The sequence below is a fragment of the Panulirus ornatus genome, chromosome 3 (genome assembly GCF_036320965.1).
Source record: "Panulirus ornatus isolate Po-2019 chromosome 3, ASM3632096v1, whole genome shotgun sequence".
NCBI classification, from domain to species: Eukaryota; Metazoa; Arthropoda; class Malacostraca; order Decapoda; family Palinuridae; genus Panulirus; species Panulirus ornatus.
This window is the reverse complement of record NC_092226.1, coordinates 3440162-3460552: the sequence shown is the minus strand read 5'-3', so window position 1 is coordinate 3460552 and position 20391 is coordinate 3440162. Positions and strand designations below refer to the sequence as shown.

General features: G+C 40.3%; 1 protein-coding gene across 7 annotated transcripts in view; it reads right to left on the bottom strand.

Moving 5' to 3' along the window:
• Window positions 1-16466, bottom strand: part of LOC139760077 (uncharacterized) — a 48525-nt gene extending 32059 nt beyond the window's left edge. For 3 of the 7 annotated variants that reach the window (XR_011715245.1, XM_071682915.1, XM_071682889.1), the window contains exons 1-2: window positions 16139-16466; window positions 11147-11405 (exon numbers count right to left, since the gene is read on the bottom strand). Coding sequence is in view for 6 of the 7 variants with exons in the window: in XM_071682915.1 (XP_071539016.1) it covers window positions 11174-11405; window positions 16139-16293 (387 nt within the window). In the remaining variant the exon portion in view is untranslated. Of the gene's footprint in view, window positions 1-9761; window positions 10727-11146; window positions 11406-16138 lie in introns of those variants that run through there. The other 4 variants (XM_071682923.1, XM_071682895.1, XM_071682901.1 and 1 more) reach the window with 3 other exon arrangements.
• Window positions 16467-20391: the final 3925 nt, after the last annotated feature.

The following is a 20391-nucleotide window of genomic DNA, read 5'->3' as shown; positions in this document are numbered from 1 at the left end:
AAATGTTCCGGAAGGAGGTAAATAAAAAGCATAAGACAAGGGAGCAAATGGGAACTTCAGTGAAGGGCGCAAATGGGGAGGTGAGAACAAGTAGTGGTGATGTGAGGAGGGGGAGTGAGTATTTTGAAGGTTTGTTGATTGTGTTTGATGATAGCATGGCAGATATAGGGTGTTTTGGTCGAGGTGGTGTGCAAAGTGAGAGGGTTAGGGAAAATGATTTGGTAAACAGAGAAGAGGTAGTAAAAGCTTTGCGGAAGATGAAAGTCGGCAAGGCAGCAGGTTTGGATGGTATTGCAGTGGAATTTATTAAAAAAAGGGGGTGACTGTATTATTGACTGGTTGGTAGGGTTATTTAATGTATGTATGACTCATGGTGAGGTGCCTGAGGATTGGCGGAATGCGTGCATAGTGCCATTGTACAAAGGCAAAGGGGATAAGAGTGAGTGCTCAAATTACAGAGGTATAAGTTTGTTGAGTATTCCTGGTAAATTATATGGGAGGGTATTGATTGAGAGGGTGAAGGCATGTACAGAGCATCAGATTGGGGAAGAGCAGTGTGGTTTCAGAAGTGGTAGAGGATGTGTGGATCAGGTGTTTGCTTTGAAGAATGTATGTGAGAAATACTTAGAAAAGCAAATGGATTTGTATGTAGCATTTATAGATCTGGAGAAGGCATATGATAGAGTTGATAGAGATGCTCTGTGGAAGGTATTAAGAATATATGGTGTGGGAGGCAAGTTGTTAGAAGCAGTGAAAAGTTTTTATCGAGGATGTAAGGCATGTGTATGTGTAGGAAGAGAGGAAAGTGATTGGTTCTCAGTGAATGTAGGTTTGCGGCAGGGGTGTGTGATGTCTCCATGGTTGTTTAATTGGTTTATGGATGGGGTTGTTAGGGAGGTGAATGCAAGAGTTTTGGAAAGAGGGGCAAGTAAGAAGTCTGTTGGGGATGAGAGAGCTTGGGAAGTGAGTCAGTTGTTGTTCGCTGATGATACAGCGCTGGTGGCTGATTCATGTGAGAAACTGCAGAAGCTGGTGGCTGATTCATGTGAGAAACTGCAGAAGCTGGTGACTGAGTTTGGTAAAGTGTGTGAAAGAAGAAAGTTATGAGTAAATGTGAATAAGAGCAAGGTTATTGGGTACAGTAGGGTTGAGGGTCAAGTCAATTGGGAGGTAAGTTTGAATGGAGAAAAACTGCAGGAAGTAAAGTGTTTTAGATATCTGGGAGTGGATCTGGCAGCGGATGGAACCATGGAAGCGGAAGCGGATCATAGGGTGGGGGAGGGGGCGAAAATTCTGGGAGTCTTGAAGAATGTGTGGAAGTCGAGAACATTATCTCGGAAAGCAAAAATGTGTATGTTTGAAGGAATAGTGGTTCCAACAATGTTGTATGGTTGCGAGGCGTGGGCTATGGATAGAGTTGTGCGCAGGAGGATGGATGTGCTGGAAACGAGATGTTTGAGGACAATGTGTGGTGTGAGGTGGTTTGATCGAGTAAGTAACGTAAGGGTAAGAGAGATGTGTGGAAATAAAAAGAGCGTGGTTGAGAAAGCAGAAGAGGGTGTTTTGAAATGGTTTGGGCACATGGAGAGAATGAGTGAGGAAAGATTGACAAAGAGGATATATGTGTCGGAAGTGGAGGGAACGAGGAGAAGTGGGAGACCAAACTGGAGGTGGAAAGATGGAGAGAAAAAGATTTTGTGTGATTGGGGCCTGAACAGGCAGGAGGGTGAAAGGAGGGCAAGGAATAGAGTGAATTGGATCGATGTGGTATACCGGGGTTCACGTGCTGTCAGTGGATTGAATCAGGGCATGTGAAGCGTCTGGGGTAAACCATGGAAAGCCATGTAGGTATGTATATTTGCGTGTGTGGACATATGTATATACATGTGTATGGGGGTGGGTTGGGCCATTTCTTTCGTCTGTTTCCTTGCGCTACCTCGCAAACGCGGGAGACAGCGACAAAGCAAAAAAAAAATATATATATATATATATATATATTATACTAATCGCCATTTCCCGCATTAGTGTGGTAGCGTTAAGAACAGAGGATGAGGACTGGGCCTTTGAGGGAATATCCTCACCTGGTCCCCTTCTCTGTTTCTTCTTCTGGAAAAAAAAAAAAAAAAATGAGGGGAGGATTTCCAGCCTCCCGCTCCCTTCCTTTTTAGTCGCCTTCTACGACACGCAGGGAATACGTGGGAAGTATTCTTCCTCCCCTATCCCCAGGGATATATATATATATATATATATATTATACCTTGTATTCTAACTTTCTAAAATGGGAAGCAAAAGGAGTCACGCGGGGAGTGCTCATCCTCCTCGAAGGCTCAGATTGGGGTGTCTAAATGTGTGTGGATGTAACCAAGATGAGAAAAAAGGAGAGATAGGTAGTATGTTTGAGGAAAGGAACCTGGATGTTTTGGCTCTGAGTGGAACGAAGCTCAAGGGTAAAGGGGAAGAGTGGTTTGGAATGTTTTGGGAGTAAAGTCAGGGGTTGGTGAGAGGACAAGAGCAACGGAAGGACAAGCACTATTCCTGAAACAGGAGTTGTGGGAGTATGTGATGGAGTGTAAGAAAGTAAACTCTAGATTGATATGGGTAAAACTGAAAGTGGATGGTGCCTATACACCTGAGCATGAGAAGAAAGATCATGAGAAGCAAGTGTTTTGGGAGCAGCTGAGTGACTGTTAGCAGTTTTGAGGCACGAGACTGGGTTATAGTGATGGGTGATTTGAACGCAAAGGTGAGTATTGTGGCAGTTGAGGGAATAATTGGAGTACATGGAGTGTTCAGTGTTATAAATGGAAATGGTGAAGAGCTTTAGGATTTATGTGCTGAAAAAGGACTGATGATTGGGAATAGCTGGTTTAAAAAGAGAGATATACATAAGTATACGTAGAAAAGCAAATGGATTTGTATGTAGCATTTATGGATCTGGAGAAGGCATATGATAGAGTTGACAGAGATGCTCTGTGGAAGGTATTAAGAATATATGGTGTGGGAGGCAAGTTGTTAGAAGCAGTGAAAAGTTTTTATCGAGGATGTAAGGCATGTGTACGTGTAGGAAGAGAGGAAAGTGATTGGTTCTCAGTGAATGTAGGTTTGCGGCAGGGGTGTGTGATGTCTCCATGGTTGTTTAATTTGTTTATGGATGGGGTTGTTAGGGAGGTGAATGCAAGAGTTTTGGAAAGAGGGGCAAGTATGAAGTCTGTTGTGGATGAGAGAGCTTGGGAAGTGAGTCAGTTGTTGTTCGCTAATGATACAGCGCTGGTGGCTGATTCATGTGAGAAACTGCAGAAGCTGGTGACTGAGTTTGGTAAAGTGTGTGAAAGAAGAAAGTTAAGAGTAAATGTGAATAAGAGCAAGGTTATTAGGTACAGTAGGGTTGAGGGTCAAGTCAATTGGGAAGTAAGTTTGAATGGAGAAAAACTGGAGGAAGTAAAGTGTTTTAGATATCTGGGAGTGGATCTGGCAGCGGATGGAACCATGGAAGTGTAAGTGGATCATAGGGTGGGGGAGGGGGCGAAAATCCTGGGAGCCTTGAAGAATGTGTGGAAGTCGAGAACATTATCTCGGAAAGCAAAAATGGGTATGTTTGAAGGAATAGTGGTTCCAACAATGTTGTATGGTTGTGAGATGTGGGCTATGGATAGAGTTGTGCGCAGGAGGGTGGATGTGCTGGAAATGAGATGTTTGAGGACAATGTGTGGTGTGAGGTGGTTTGATCGAGTAAGTAACGTAAGGGTAAGAGAGATGTGTGGAAATAAAAAGAGCGTGGTTGAGAGAGCAGAGGAGGGTGTTTTGAAATGGTTTGGGCACATGGAGAGAATGAATGAGGAAAGATTGACCAAGAGGATATATGTGTCGGAGGTGGAGGGAACGAGGAGAAGTGGGAGACCAAATTGGAGGTTGAAAGATGGAGTGAAAAAGATTTTGTGTGATAGGGGCCTGAACATGCAGGACGGTGAAAGGAGGGCAAGGAATAGAGTGAATTGGAGCGATGTGCTATACCGGGGTTGACATGCTGTCAGTGGATTGAATCAGGGCATGTGAAGCGTCTGGGGTAAACCATGGAAAGCTGTGTAGGTATGTATATTTGCGTGTGTGGACATATGTATATACATGTGTATGGGGGTGGGTTGGGCCATTTCTTTCATCTGTTTTCTTGCGCTACCTCGCAAACGCGGGAGACAGCGACAAAGCAAAAAAAAAAAAAAAAAAAAAAAAAACGTATGTAAGTAGGAGAGATGGCCAGAGAGTGTTATTGGATTATGTGTTAATTGATAGGCACTTGAAAGAGAGACTTTTGGATGTTAATGTGCTGAGAGGTGCAACTGGAGGAATGTCTGATCATTATCTTGTGGAGGCAAAGGTGAAGATTTGAAGAGGTTTCCAGAAAAGAAGAGAGAATGTTGGGGTGAAGAGAGTGGTGAGAGTAAGTGAGCTTGGGAAGGAGACTTGTGTGAGGAAGTACCAGGAGAGACTGAGTGCAGAATGGAAAAAAGTGAGAGCAAAGGTCGTAAGGAGAGTAGGGGAGGAATGGGATGTATTTAGGGAAGCAATGAGGCTTGCACAAAAGATGCTTGTGGCATGAGAAGTGTGGGAGGTGGGCAGTTTAGAAAGGGTAGTGAGTGGTGGGATGAGGAAGTAAGATTATTAGTGAAAGAAAAGACAGAGGCATCTGGAAGATTTTTGCAGGGAAATAGTGCAAATGACTGGGAGATGTATAAAAGATAGAGGCAGGAAGTCAAGAGAAAGGTGTAAGAGGTGAAAAAGAGGGCAAATGAGAGTTGAGGTGAGAGATGTATCATTAAATTTTAGGGAAAATAAGATGTTTTGGAAGGAGGTATATAAAGTGCGTAAGACAGGAGAACAAATGGGAACATTGGTGAAGGGGGCTAATAGGGAGGTAATAACAAGTAGTGGTGATGTGAGGAGATGGAGTGAGTATTTTGAAGGCTAGTTGAATGTGTTAGATAATAGAGTGGCTGATACAGGGTGTTTTGGTCGAGGTGGTTTGCAAAGTGAGAGAGTCAGGGAGAATGATTTGGTAAACTGAGAAGAGGTAGTGAAAGCTTTCCAGAAGATGAAAGCCAGCAAGGGGGCAGGTTTGGAGGGTATTGCAATGGAATTTATTAAAAAAGGGGGCAACTGTGTTGTTGAATGGTTGGTAAGGTTATTCAATGTATATACTATGGCTCATGGTGAAGTGCCTGAGGATTGGTGGAATGCATGCCTAGTGCTACTGTACAAAGGCACAGGGGATAAAAGTGTGTGTTCAAATTACAGAGGTATAAGTTTGTTGAGTATTCCTGGGAAATTATATGGGAGGGTATTGATTGAGAGGGTGAATGCATGCACAGAGCATCAGATTGGGGAAGAGCATTATGGTTTCAGAAGTGGTAGAGGATGTGTAAATCAGGTGACTGCTTTGAAGAATGTATGTGAGAAATACTTAGAAAAGCAAATGGATTTGTATGAAGCATTTATGGATCTAGAGAAGGAATATGAAAGAGTTCATAGAGATGCTCTGTGGAAGGTATTAAGAGTATATGGTGTGGGAGGCAAGTTGCTAGGGTATCATTTCATGTGTGGTGGGGTGGTGGTATGAATGGATGAAGGCAGCATGTATGAATATGTGCATTTTTATATATGTATATGCCTGTGTATGTATATGTATATGTTGAAATGTATAGTATGTATATTTGTGTGTGTGGGCGTTTATGTATATACATGTGTATGTGGGTGGGTTGGCCTATTCTTTTGTCTGTTTCCTTGTGCTACCTCGCTAACGCAGGAGACAGTGACAAAGTATAAAAAAAATATATATATCTATTTATTTATTATACTTTGTTGCTGTCTCCCGCATTAACGAGGTACTGCAGGGAAACAGATGAAAGAATGGCCCAACCCACCCACATACGCATGAATATACATACATGTCCACACATGCACATATATATACCTATACACTTCAACGTATACATATACATACATACACAGACATATATATATATACACATGTACATAATTCATACTTGCTGCCTTTATTCATTCTCGTCGCCACCCTACCACACATGAAATGACAACCCCCTCCCCCCGCATGTGCACAAGGTAGCGCTAGGTAATAAAAAGAGTGTGGTTGAGAGAGCAGAAGAGTATGTATTGAAATGGTTTGGTCACATGGAGAGAATGAGTGAGGAAAGATTGACAAAAAGGATATATGTGTCACAGGTGGAGGGAACGAGGAGAAGTAGGAGACAAACTGGAGGTGGAAGAATAGGGTGAAAAAGATTTTGAGCGATCGGGGCCTGAACATGCAGGAAGGTGAAAAGCACCCAAGGAATAGAGTGAATTATAATGATGTGGTATACTGGGGTCGACATGCTGTCAATGGATTGAACCAGGGCATGTGAAGCATCTGGGGTAAACCATGGAAAGTTTTGTGGGGCCTGGATGTGGAAAGGGAGCTGTGGTTTCCGTGCATTATACATGACAGCTAGAGACTAAGTGTGAACGAATGTGACCTTTGTTCTTTTCCTAGCACTACCTCGCGCGCATGTGGGGGGAAGGGGTGTCATTTCATGTGTGGCAGGGTGGTGACGGGAATGAATAAAGGCAGCAAGTATGAATTATGTACATGTGTATAAATATGTATATGTCTTTGTATGCATATATATGTATACGTTGAAATGTATAGGTATGTATATGTGCATGTGTAGACATGTATGTATATACATGTGTATGTGAGTGGGTAGGGCCATTCTTTCATCTGTTTCCTTGCGCTACCTCGCTAATGTAGGAGACAACAACAAAGTATAATACAAAAAAATAATTTGTGAGAAAGGAACAGCAAATGGCTCATTTTGTTATAAACTGCTGATCTGCTTTAGGACTAGCTTCAATGTGAAGTGGTAAGATATCAGTGGAGATAACAGTAAGAAGAAAATAGACTCATGATCAAGATATGTCCCTTACCCTTTAATGACCTCCTCCTCTTCCCAGGATGTGAGAAGGGTGGTTTAGATGGGTGGAAACTGTTTATTCTTTTGAATAAGAATTACCTATGAAATAGAGCACCCTCAACATGATATTATCAGAACCATTCATACTGCACTTATCCATGATTAGTAGCAGACTTGGCACTTTTCTTTCTTTAATATTTTTACTATTTCCCACATGACTGAGGTAGCATTAGGAACATGTAACTGAGCCTCAGAGAGGAAAAATAATAAACATATGCTTAATTGTTCCTACTCATAAATTCTCATCCACAAAAATTCTATACTATGTCAAACGAACTACAGGAATGAACAAATAAAAATCATTTTAAGATACGTATGCTCTACTTCAAATTACTGAAATATAAAATTACAAATGGTAAGCACACTTGGGTTAGCTATCTGAACATGTGCCTAACATTATACACATCATCTAATAACAAATGGGCCTAAAAGTCAATCTGACAAACCTGCCTTTTTTATCATTTTGTAGGTCACTACACTCAGCAACAACTGTATCCAAAACATTACAGACCAAGCAAGTAAATCACATCAGTTGGAACATCCTTTTGAAGGTAGTACTCATCTTTAGTGGCTCGGTGATGTGTAATGAATGCAGGTCATTTTCTCATCTGAAACTGCTAATCCTGCATTTTGCAGCAAAAGTTGACTATATACCCAACAGTCTTTTTTATATATATCTATTTATTTTGCTTTGTCGCTGTCTCCCGCATTAGCGAGGTAGTGCAAGGAAACAGACGAAAGAATGGCCCAACCCACCCATATACACATGTGTATACATACACGTCCACACACGCAAATATACATACCTATACATCTCAAAGTATACATATATATACACACACAGACATATACATATATACACATGTACAAAATTCATACTGTCTGCCTGTATTTATTCCCATCTCCACCTCACCACACAAGGAATAACAACCTCCTGCCCCCTCATGTGTGCGAGGTAGCGCCAGGAAAATACAACAAAGGCCCCATTCATTCACATTCAGTCTCTAGCTGTCATGTAATAATGCACTGAAACCACAGCTCCCTTTCCACATCCAGGCCCCACAGAACTTTCCATGGTTTACCCCAGACACTTCACATGCCCTGGTTCAATCCATTGACAGAACTTCGACCCCGGTATACCACATCGTTCCAATTCACTCTATTCCTTGCATGCCTTTCACCCTCCTGCATGTTCAGGCCCCAATCACTCAAAATCTTTTTCACTCCATCTTTCCACCTCCAATTTGGTCTCCCACTTCTCGTTCCCTCCACCTCTAACACATATATCCTCTTGGTCAATCTTTCCTCACTCATTCTCTCCATGTGACCTAACCACTTCAAAGCACCCTCTTCTGCTCTCTCAACCACACTCTTTTTACTTCCACACATCTCTCTTACCCTTACATTACTTACTCAATCAAACCACCTCACACCACATACTGTCCTCAAACATCTCATTTCCAGCACATCTACCCTCCTGCACACAACTCAATCCACAGCCCACACCTCGCAACCATACAACACTGTTGGAACCACTACTCCTTCAAACATACCCATTTTTGCTTTCCGAGATAATGTTCTCGACTTCCAAACATTCATCAAGGCTCCCAGAATTTTCGCCCCCTCCCCCACCCTACGATTTACCTCCGCTTCCATACGCTGCCAGATCCACTCCCAGATATCTAAAACACTTTACTTCCTCCAGTTTTTCTCCATTCAAACTTATCTCTCAATTTACTTGACCCTCAACCCTACTGTACCTAATAACCTTGCTCTTATTCACATTTACTCTCAACTTTCTTCTCTCACACACTTTACCAAACTCAGTCACCAGCTTCTGTAGTTTCTCACATGAATCAGCCACCAGTGCTGTATCATCAGCGAACAACTGACTCACTTCCCAAGCTCTCTCATCCAAAACAGACTGCATACTTGCCCCTCCTTCCAAAACTCTTGCATTCACCTCCCTAACAACACCATCCATAAACAAATTAAACAACCATGGAGACATCACACACCCCTGCTGCAAACCTACATTCACTGAGAACCAATCACTTTCCTCTCTTCCTACACGTACACATGCCTTACATCCTCGATAAAAAACTTTTCACTGCTTCTAACAACTTGCCTCCCACACCATATATTCTTAATACCTTCCACAGAGCATCTCTATCAACTCTATCATATGCCTTCTCCAGATCCATAAATGCTACATAAAAATCCATTTGCTTTTCTAAGTATTTCTCACATACATTCTTCAAAGCAAACACCTGATCCACACATCCTCTACCACTTCTGAAACCACACTGCTCTTCCCCAATCTGATGCTCTGTACATGCCTTCACCCTCTCAATCAATACCCTCCCATATAATTTACCAGGAATACTCAACAAACTTATACCTCTGTAATTTGAGCACTCACTCTTATCCCCTTTGCCTTTGTACAATGGCACTATGCAAGCATTCCGTCTTTTTTATATATGTGTTTAAATGCACCAACTATATTACCACACATCAAAAATGGCCTCATGGGATCTTCATCCCCACAGACCAGGCCTTTCTAAATAAATAAGAGCACACTGTCTGTTGTTCAAGGTCCTGTGTTGTATGCTGAATGTGGATAAACCATGCAACAAGATACCTCTTTGTGGTGATAACTTTGATACTCATGGCTTCAGAAGGTCATCTTTACTTGGCAGGTTGCTTTTTTTAACATTTCTAGAAAATAGTTACAAGAACAAAGCAAAAGATTTTATTATTGTATCATTATACATAATCACCATTTCCCACGTCAGGAAACAGACGAAGAATGGCCCATCCACTCATATACACACATATATACATAAACCCCTACATATGCACATATACATACATATACATATCAAAATACATACACATACATAACAAACATACACATGTACATATTCATAACTGCTTGCCTTCATCCATTCCTGTTGCTATCCTGCCCCACAGGAAAACAGCAAAAGATACTCCAGGATATATCAATTTTTTTTTCTTAGTTCATGTCTATCATGTGTACCTCCAATCCCATTTACACAAGGTGGATCACTTACATCTTTTGTAAGAATTTATAGAACTGCGGTCCCCATTTCCGGTCCTACTACCTGGTGTGGTCCAAGGATTCCCAATTCTCTGGGGATGCCTTGTTATCCAACAACCTTTTTATGCTTTTATAACAGAAATAACTTAATTTATATTTTATAAAACAGCAAATCAGAATGTGTCCTGTAGCAAAGTACCCTTTTAAATATCCATTGTTTCAGCTAGAACACAATCTAGAGTTGCTGCCAACCAATGAAAATTAATACAGTATAATGAATGCAAATCATAAAAAGTAATGTTTAATAATCTGAGAGAGGAGAATAAAAAGAAAATAAACATGTAAGTTTTTGAGGGGTACTCAAGCATCCCATGAGTAAGGACTCTATCTCAAACATTAGGGGTCCACAATTTTTTCTTTTCTTGTTTACATCTTCACCATTTCCCATATACAAAAGGTAGCATTTACAGCAGGTGACCAAGCTTTAGAGGGGAAATATCCTCACTTGGCTCTCCTTCCTCTGTTTATTCATTTTGCAAGAACTGTAGGATTTCCAGTCCCTCACTCCTGCCCCTCTTAGTCACCCTCTAAAATGCAGGAGATATGATAGCAGTATTCTTTCTTCCATCCACAATATTAACTGAAATAATAAGTAAAGCAAGCTCTGATGTAACAAATACAAGCTTTATCACCCACAGTGTTTAACTTAGTCTCTTTGAACCAAGTGTCATATTCCTTCTCTTAAGAGTCATCACTGAACATGCTGTCACAATGTATGAGACATATTATCCCACACAGAAATAAAGCTACAAAAGATTCCTCAAATAAATGGGTCATCCCATTCATCTGAATTCAATCAAAGCTGAATAATCTTCCCTGGGCTGTAATTTTCCAAGATTTTTTCCATGCTTTCATGATATCTAACTAAATGAAATGTATCACCAGTATGTTATTTTAGAGAATAATTTTCTTCCTTTCAATATAATTTTAATTTTCAAGTGAAACAATAAATACTATTTCCATATACTATTCACTAAACATTTCTTAATAACTGATTTACCTTTTCTTACCTCTGGTGATATTCACATTATTTTTCTTCATCCTCTGAGATACTTTCAAGATCATCTGACTCATCAAAAGTATCATACATCTCTTCTGCAGCTTCTTCAGACTTTTTCTTTTGTTGATTTGCAGGTGTTATCTTCATTTTCATACTTTTTGGAGGCTTTGTCAAAATCTTTTCAGTTTCACAAAATGCTGACAGCAATTTTGGAGAACAGAAAGATACAGCATCTCCTGAAATCTGCATTTTCCGCTGTCTGAAAATATACTGTAATGAGAACATGATCATATATACTGACAAATCTTTATCATAATGAGAAATGTCACATTAATGTGGGATTATTACATTAAAGTGTCATTTCTGGCAATTCAAAAATCACCTGTTCTTTGAGAAGCTCTTACCTGTACAACTTGTAGGTGATGAAAAAGAGCATCAAAAATTATTTCTCTGGGATTATCAAAACAGAAGCATTGTTTCTAACAATTCAAAAATCATCTGTTCTTTGAGAAGTTCTTACCTGTACAACTTGTTGTACATGATGAAAAAGACTACAAAAAATAATCTGTTTCTGGGCAAATACTATGCTTTATGATGACATGAATAAGCTACACCCACTAAGCAATATATGATTACCACTACTCAGTTAGTTATACAAACAGAACAAAAAGTGTGACGCATCACCAAGATTAATCAACCTAATGAAAAAAGTATGTAAGGGCTTGAGAGTGGAGCATATTCTATCATTCATGTGAATCAACCGAAGAACTTGCTGATATTATCTTAAAATGTTTCTGTAAGGACACTTGTGTGTCACATTAAAGTGTCAAATTCTATCTAAACAATGAACTTTAGTTTGACAAACAACTGAAACAAACACTATTGACCAAAGAGGACCTTATTCATCATACTACTGAAAACCATATAATTTAAATATCAATACAGCAACTGTAAAGTGTAAAGCTGAATTTACAGCTAGAACAACTATTCAAGAGCAAAAACACCAAGGATATCTAGAGACATCTTGAAATTATCACCTAACTTAAGTCTACATCAAAACTGCTATCAGAATATGAGGATTTATCTGAAAAAGTGAACACACGCCATTCCACATTCAACACTTCAGATAACTGAATGTTACAATCACTAAAGCTGATATGTACAAATATTTCATATCACTGAACACAAAGCAATCCAAAAGATTAGATGGAGCATCATCAAAAATATACTGAGGTTTTACTCTTAAAGGCCATCAGCATACCTTAACCCTTCCAATGCTCCCCAACATTATCGTAGCACAATGTAAGACAGTGCTCTGCACCAGGAATGTGTATTAAGTTTCTGAAGGACAGTGGCTGCTTCTCATAACATTAAACGCTCCCTCACCCCACCCTCACATGTAAACGGTAGTAAATGTAAAACAATGTACAGAACAAGGTTAATGATGTAACAAAATATGAACTACCTTGAGAAATGTACTACCCTGACTGTGTAGCACTGTAGTGTAAATATCAAGATAATACCAGAAATATAGTTTAAGCTCTGAAAACACTAATACTAAAGTGTAAAATCCAAGATATAAATACAGTGTCCATAAAAAGCGTTGTTCTCCCACCCATATATTTTCAAAGGCAATGCCACATTTACATTTTAGTATTTTGTTATTCTCTACCATTGGCAGACATCTGGGCATGGAATTAGCGTGTCTCTTGAAATATTCTAGGTCCACAGGATCATGATATCCTGAGGAAAGGCATTGAGGAGGTGTTGCATGAAGTGGCTGCCTGATCTTGTATTCTGAGCACTTAGTGCACTTAGAAATTTCATGTGTACCCATATTTTCTTGCTTCTGAGCAAAAATTCAGACTTTCTCTTCCTCAGAAAGGTACGAGCCAACCATCTTGATGTCCAGGTGGAAAAAATAAGTACCCAGAAGAGAATTCCCAAAATGAAATGGCAGCCAGGTAGATTAAAGAAAGAACATCATTCCCTGGAGATAGCCTGAGACAGGATGTTGTTGCTCACACCAGATATCATCCTAAGAGCATCACATGCTTGTACCCACAATAAATCTTATCAATGTATCACCTGTGAAAATATATGCAGGATGGACAAGACTTTTTGCAGACAACAAAAATAATCATCAGCTAGGAATAAGATCATATAGTGATGCAGTGCACATAAACATGCAAGATTAGAGACAAAAATAATGTCTGCAAAAAACGTTGCTCACGCACTGTATATTTTCAAAGGCAATACATAGACAAGTGTAATTGAGAGTATAAGGATGTGATGCTCTCAGAGTGAAATCATTGAACATCTGGTCATTGAGACTAGTGGCTTTAATGGTGTGAGCACCAACAACCTGCCTCAGGCTATCTTGAGGAAAGTATGTTCTTTCTTTAATCTTCCTGGTTGCCACTTCATTTTGGGAATTTTGAGTGTGGGGGATGTATTTCTTCCACCAGTGCTTCAAGAAGGTTTACTCTTACCTTTCTAAGGAGTAGAAGGCTCAAATTCTTGCCTAGAAGAAACTTTGGGTACACATGAGATTTCTACAAGCAATGGGTGCTCAAAAAGCATGATCAGGTAGCTGGTTCATGCAACACATCATTAGTGCCTTGCCTCATTCAGATCAAAACCCTATGGAACCACAACATGCACCCTGAATACTTAAAAACCTTGTTAATTCCATGACCAGACATCTGCAGGTGTAACAGAGGCCAAAGGAGAGATAGCAAAGTACTTATAAGTGTGACACTGCTTTTGTAAAAATGCATAGGGAGGCAGACAAGGTTTTTTGCAGGCACTGTATATTACCAATCAGTGAGTATCTATTAAGATAATATTGAAGGCAGCTGAGGTGAGCGGGTGTCAGTGGACTGCAGGGAGAATAAGATGATGTGGAAGGAGGTGAGTAGTGTGAGAAAGATGATACACAGTTAAGGATAACCGAGGGTACAAGGATGTGATGCTCTCAGGGTGGTCATTCAGTCTAGTATCTTTAAAGGTGTGAGCACCATTGGTAGGGGCAAGTAGGGAAGTGGTAACTGGCAGTGATAATGTGAAGAGATGGAGTGAGTACTCTGAGGATTGTGTTCGATTATATGGTGGCAGATGTTGGGTGTTTGTGTAGTGGTTAGGTTAGTAGAGAATAGGTTGTGAAAGCCTTTCATTACATGAAATGTGGCAAGGCAGCTGGAATGGATGGTACTGTAGTAGAATTTCTCAAGAAAGGAGATGATTCTGTTTCTGATGGATAAGTTAATATTTTCAATATACGTTTGGATCATGGTGAAGCACCTAAAGATTACCAGAATTCATGCATAATGATAACCCGAAGGTTGACAAAGTTGAGTGTTCAAACTACAGAGGTATAAGTTTGCTGAGTGTACCCGGTAAGATGTATGGGAGAGTGGTGACTGAAAGGAATAGGGCATCCATTGATCATCAGATTGGAGAGGAACAATGTGGTTTCAGGAGAGGTAGAGGGTATGTGGATCAGGCATTTGCTTTAAAGAACAAGTGTGAAAAATACTTAAGAAACAAAAAGATTTGCATGTGGCATTTATGGATCTGGATAAAGTATATGAAAGGGTTGATAGGGGTGCTTTGTGAAAGGCATTTTGAATATATTATGTGGGAGAAAAGCTATTGGTAGTAGAGAGTTTTTATTCAGAATAAAGCAAGTGTGAAAGTGGGTGGAGACGAGGATAAGTGGTACTAGGTGAAGGTGGGTCTGGAGCAGTGTGAGTGATGTCACCATGATTGTTCCATTGGTTTATGGATGGGGTGGTGAGGGAGGTGTCTCGGAGAAAGGGGCAGGTATACAGTCTATAGTAAGTGAGGAGGGCATGGAAAATGAGTCAGATGTTTTGCTGATGACATGGCAATGATGGCACGTTCAGGTAAGAAACTGCAGTGGTTAGTGTCCAAGTTTGGGAGAGAGTATGAAGGAGAAAGTTGAGAGTAAATGTATTTAAAAGCAAGTTTGTTATGTTTAACAATGCAGAAAAACAGGTTAGTTGGGGAGCAAGTATGACTGGAAAAACCTTGAAGGAATTGGGATATTTTAGATTCCCTGGGAGTGGACATGGCAACAAATGTAACCAAAGAGGCACAGGCGAGTCAAAAGGTGGGTGATAAATAATCCAACAGCAAGAGGAGGGAATAATGTGGTCCCATAACAATAAAAACAATGTACAATCAAATAAAAAAAATATTTAGTCTCTTGTTATTGGGAAAACAGCCATTATTTGACTCCAAATGACCTTTGCAGCATTCAAATAAGCAAGTTAGCTTAAGCATCACATAGTATTTAACATATCTTTATTGAAGCTTATCCAACTTCTCTACTGTCAAATGCTAGGAAATATAGCAACAACTTAAAAACTACACCCTTAATTCCTTATTTGTACACATTACAATTTTACCATGAGAGAAGAATGAAGATCCATAAGCTAGAATATGCTAGAATATATATTTCTGATACACTATCAAATCTAAGTTGGTAGGGAATATTGGGTGAGGTTTTCATATATTCTGCCGAATTCTTGAAGTATTTCATTCACTGCCTGATATCCAATATTTTCCACAATCATCACTGCCCTCACCACTATCATTTTCACAACAGAACAAATACTGCTGCAAGTCATGCTCCCCTAGTTAAAACAATTTCTTAAACCAGTAAGCACAGGTGTCCATTAATATTCATATCTTGTAAACCTAAAAGCTATTTCAATGGTGCCCCTAAAGTGGAACTTTACCAACAATTATACCTCACAGGCCCAAATTGGGTAATAATTTTCCTAAACACTTCCATGCCTCAACGAAAATCATAAAAGATCAAAATAATTATGATGTCAATACATTCATTGCTGAAAATAACGGCATAATACCACAGCCCACTTCTACCGATGAGTCGGTACAATAATCACTTCTATAGAAGAAAAAAAAGATGGATCACTCTTACACATGTTGCACAAGTATTACCTAAATGAGAAATTATCACATTCTTTCGCTAACTTCCTCAAAAAGATGAGATAATGCAGAAACATTAATTTAGCAGCTTCATTTGACACCCGGATCTTCTTGCCAGTATGACACTCCAAGATCCGCTCCATCATCTTCTTGCTCGGTACCCTCATCTTGACCTTCTATACTCTTGACTGTCTCTAACTTTTACAAAACAGAGATATTCTATAGGCTGTTTCCAAGCTTTTTCGCTTAAATGCGTAGAACGACCTCACTAAAAAGCTGAACCTTTCAAATGATTGTTTACATACGACCACAAGCAAGAATGGCTGCCCAAGTGTCATACAGGATAACTATACTGGGAGTACCGTCATACAGGGTAACTATACAGTACTGTCATACTGGGTGACTATACAGTACTGTATAGGGTAACTATACAATACTGTCATACTGGGTGACTATACAGTACTGCCATGCAGGGTAACTATACAATACTGTCATACTGGGTAACTATACAGTACTGCCATACAGGGTAACTATACAATACTGTCATACTGGGTGACTATACAGTACTGCCATGCAGGGTAACTATACAATACTGTCATACTGGGTGACTATACATACTGCCATACAGGGTAATTATACAATACTGTCATACTGGGTGACTATACAGTACTGCCATGCAGGGTAACTATACAATACTGTCATACTGGGTAACTATACAGTACTGCCATACAGGGTAACTATACAATACTGTCATACTGGGTGACTATACAGTACTGCCATACAGGGTAACTATACAATACTGTCATACTGGGTGACTATACAGTACTGCCATACAGGGTAACTATACAATACTGTCACACTGGGTGACTATACATGCTGCCATACAGGGTAATTATACAATACTGTCATACTGGGTGACTATACAGTACTGCCATACAGGGTAACTATACAATACTGTCATACTGGGTGACTATACAGCACTGCCATACAGGGTAAACATACAATACTGTCATACTGGGTAACTATACAGTACTGTCAAAAAGGTTAACTATACAACACTGTCATACTGGGTAAATATACAGTACTGTCAAACAGGGTAACAATACAATACTGTAATACTGGGTATCTGGTATCATACAGTAACTGGTATCATACAGGGTAAGTATAATTACTATTCTGAAGCATCATATCGGGCAACTATACTGGAGTACCATACAGGGGAACTGTATAGGAGTTTCATAAGGGTAACTATACAATGTCACAAAGGGTAACTGTAATGGGATGTCATACAGGATAACTATACGACGTCATGCAGGATAACCATACGAAGTGTCATACAGGGTAACTATACAGTAGTATTATTCTGGGTGACTATGCTTGGATGTAATACAGGGTACCTATTCATGAGAGTCATACAATGTGCAGCGACCCATCTGTCGCTCCACAAAGTATCACATTACAGACGACGCTTTGACTGGGTAGCGGGTGGCAGTGTGACCTCACCTGACCTAATAGTCCTAGGAAAAATGTGTTTGGTGGCCCAGCCTACAGCTGCACTTGAGGTATTAATCCCTGACATCCACATCCGAAATCTGACGGTGGCGAATCAGAAGATGCCGTTGTAATTATAGGTGACCTGATCCTTTCCATAAGAGCCGCTCTCAGTCAACCAACATGGCGAGAGGTTCCAGCATGCGACATTCAACTTAGACGACCTGACCTTCCCGCCTCTAATGTACCCAGGCATCACCGCAGGAAGGTAGTCAGACAGTTGACTCACCACTAGACAACAAGTATACCACAAGTATACCAAGACTTTAGGTCTTGACGATGTGACGCCAGACTCAAGCCGCCCTAAGGGCGTCTCCTCCGTCAGTAGGTATCCCAAAGTGACTCCTGACGTTTCATCTTCCTGGCAGGTTTCATTGTGGTGCCTCGTCTCCGACGTTCACCTTCGGCAGGATGTGGCTCCAAATATAACTGTAGTTGAGTGTCATACAAGGTAACTGTACTAGTGTCATGCAGGATAACTGTACCGAAGTATCATGCAGGGTAACTATACCGTAGTGTCATAAAGGGTAACGATACTAGAGTGTCATAATGGTAAATGTAGTGGAGTGTCAGACAGGCACTGAAGCTTTCAAAACTGGTCAAGAATAAATTCCTAGCTCTTGCTTTCGGTTTCCGTGTGTTACCTTTTACCCGTTTTCATTTCGAAGAACGCCAATGTACTGGGTGGTCAGTGGAAATTCAAAAAAGAAAAAAACATTGCCAAGTTTGTTGTGAGTAAGGGGGAGGGGTTAACTTGGATAACAAGTCCTTGAAAACATGAGTCACATTTTTGGCACGTATACAGTTGTTACCTTTTTACGCTGAGATGAAGTAAGGTTTTGTCGTTGCCAAAAATGAAAAGCAATGATTCAGTTCAAAGTGTCGGATGTGGACACACCTCCACGTCAAATATGAAGTCATGTGTTTTTATGATCTATCAGAAGGTTGTTGTGAACTCATAGTATTACATTTTGGTTCAGAGTTGACCAACGATTGTCCTACCTGCTTAGCTGATTCCTCTGTGTCACAGCGGCTGTGAAAAAAAATATGTATCATATTCATCTGGCCAAGGTTCAACTGAGTAAGGGAAAACTAAGAGTAACTTATTTAGTTTCCAAAGGACTATCTCGTAGGCTGTCTTTGAAAGAGTTTAGAAACTGCCTGTCGTGACAACAGCATTGGAATGTGTATAAATGTAATCAATAAAGGTGATAACAAACCCTGGCGCAGAATCCTGAGTCATGCTCGAAAATCATGTAAAAATATTTCTCCACGTGACGTAAAATTGGCAGTAGCCTAACGTTTGTTGATATACATGGTGAGGAGATCGGAGCCTCGCAAGTGATAGTGGAGCCTCTGTAGAATAGGGTCTACATTAGTAATATCATTGGTAACTGAAGAGACGCTTAAAATAAAGCAATTTCGATATAAAAGTATAATAATTATATCCACATACATCTATGTATAGCAGATCACGAAGAAGCCTGCCTTGGTTAATGACGCCAGATGCTCTTGAGATATATGTTGTCAGACAGATTTGTGGTCATCTTTTAAAAGGCAGTCAAGTGGTGTAGCTATCTCCTTGGGTATTACTCTGTAGGATAATGTCGCTGAAACGCATATTGCATGACATGTTACTGTTTGTTCGTGTTTGCAAATTAGTACGTCGAGGACAAGTACTAATGAAGGGCTGGGCGTGGACTGTCTTAGCCTGATATCAGTGACAGGCATTGTGACTAGGACAGTGTGGGTACAGGTAGCCACCCAAAGCATGGCGTGACAAACTGGTCTTAAGACCCTCAGTTGATACGCATTATGTTCTTATGTTTCCTGGCGACACAACACACCTGCTGTACCCAGGTCCCACCAACACGCAGGGGTGTCAAGCAACCTCTTCATCAGACCAGAACCTTTGTACCCTAGTATGACCTTTCACACTTAACACCGGAAGGTATCAAGACAACAGTACGTGATTACAATAGACGTTCACGACAATGATTTACCTACAACAGATCTGGCTCGTGCCCAAGAAATTTGTTTCGGATATCTGCGACATCATTGGACCATCCATAGCAGCTAGACTGAGGCAATTTCCAGCTGTATGTTCAGACGGTGCCTACTTCAGGGTTGGACAATCCCTGGTTGAAGGATCGGACGATCCCAGTTGTAAGGGCAAATAACCACAACTAGAATCGGAGAATTTCTGGTTGTAGATTAGACTATCCTAGTTGTAGCAGACATTACAAGTCGCCGGAACAGACAATCCCCGCTGCAGAATCAAGAGCTCTAGATCCATAATCAGACCAGTCAGCTGCAGGTAAAAAAAAAAAAAAAAAAAAGATCAGCCCCAGCTGCAAAATCATATAATCCCAGAAGCAGGATCAGAAAGTCCCAGCTACGGGCGGGATCAAACCAATGCTAGCAGTTGGATCAGAGTTATCAGACAACTGCAGCTGCAGGATCAGACCAGTTCCACTTGCGGAGAATGGAACGTTGTCTAAGAATTTCTGGTCAGACAGTTGTAATGTATGTATGTAAGAGGATTTTTTAACATGATTTTTACAAGTACATATTTCTTGTTCTATTATTTGTGAACAGTTCTTCTTAATTCACGACCAGCATCTTGCATCCACAAATTAGAATAATATAGGTTGTTCTTCCTCATGAAGAGCAGTACATTGTAAATATAAACTGTTATTATCTTCCAGCGGTAA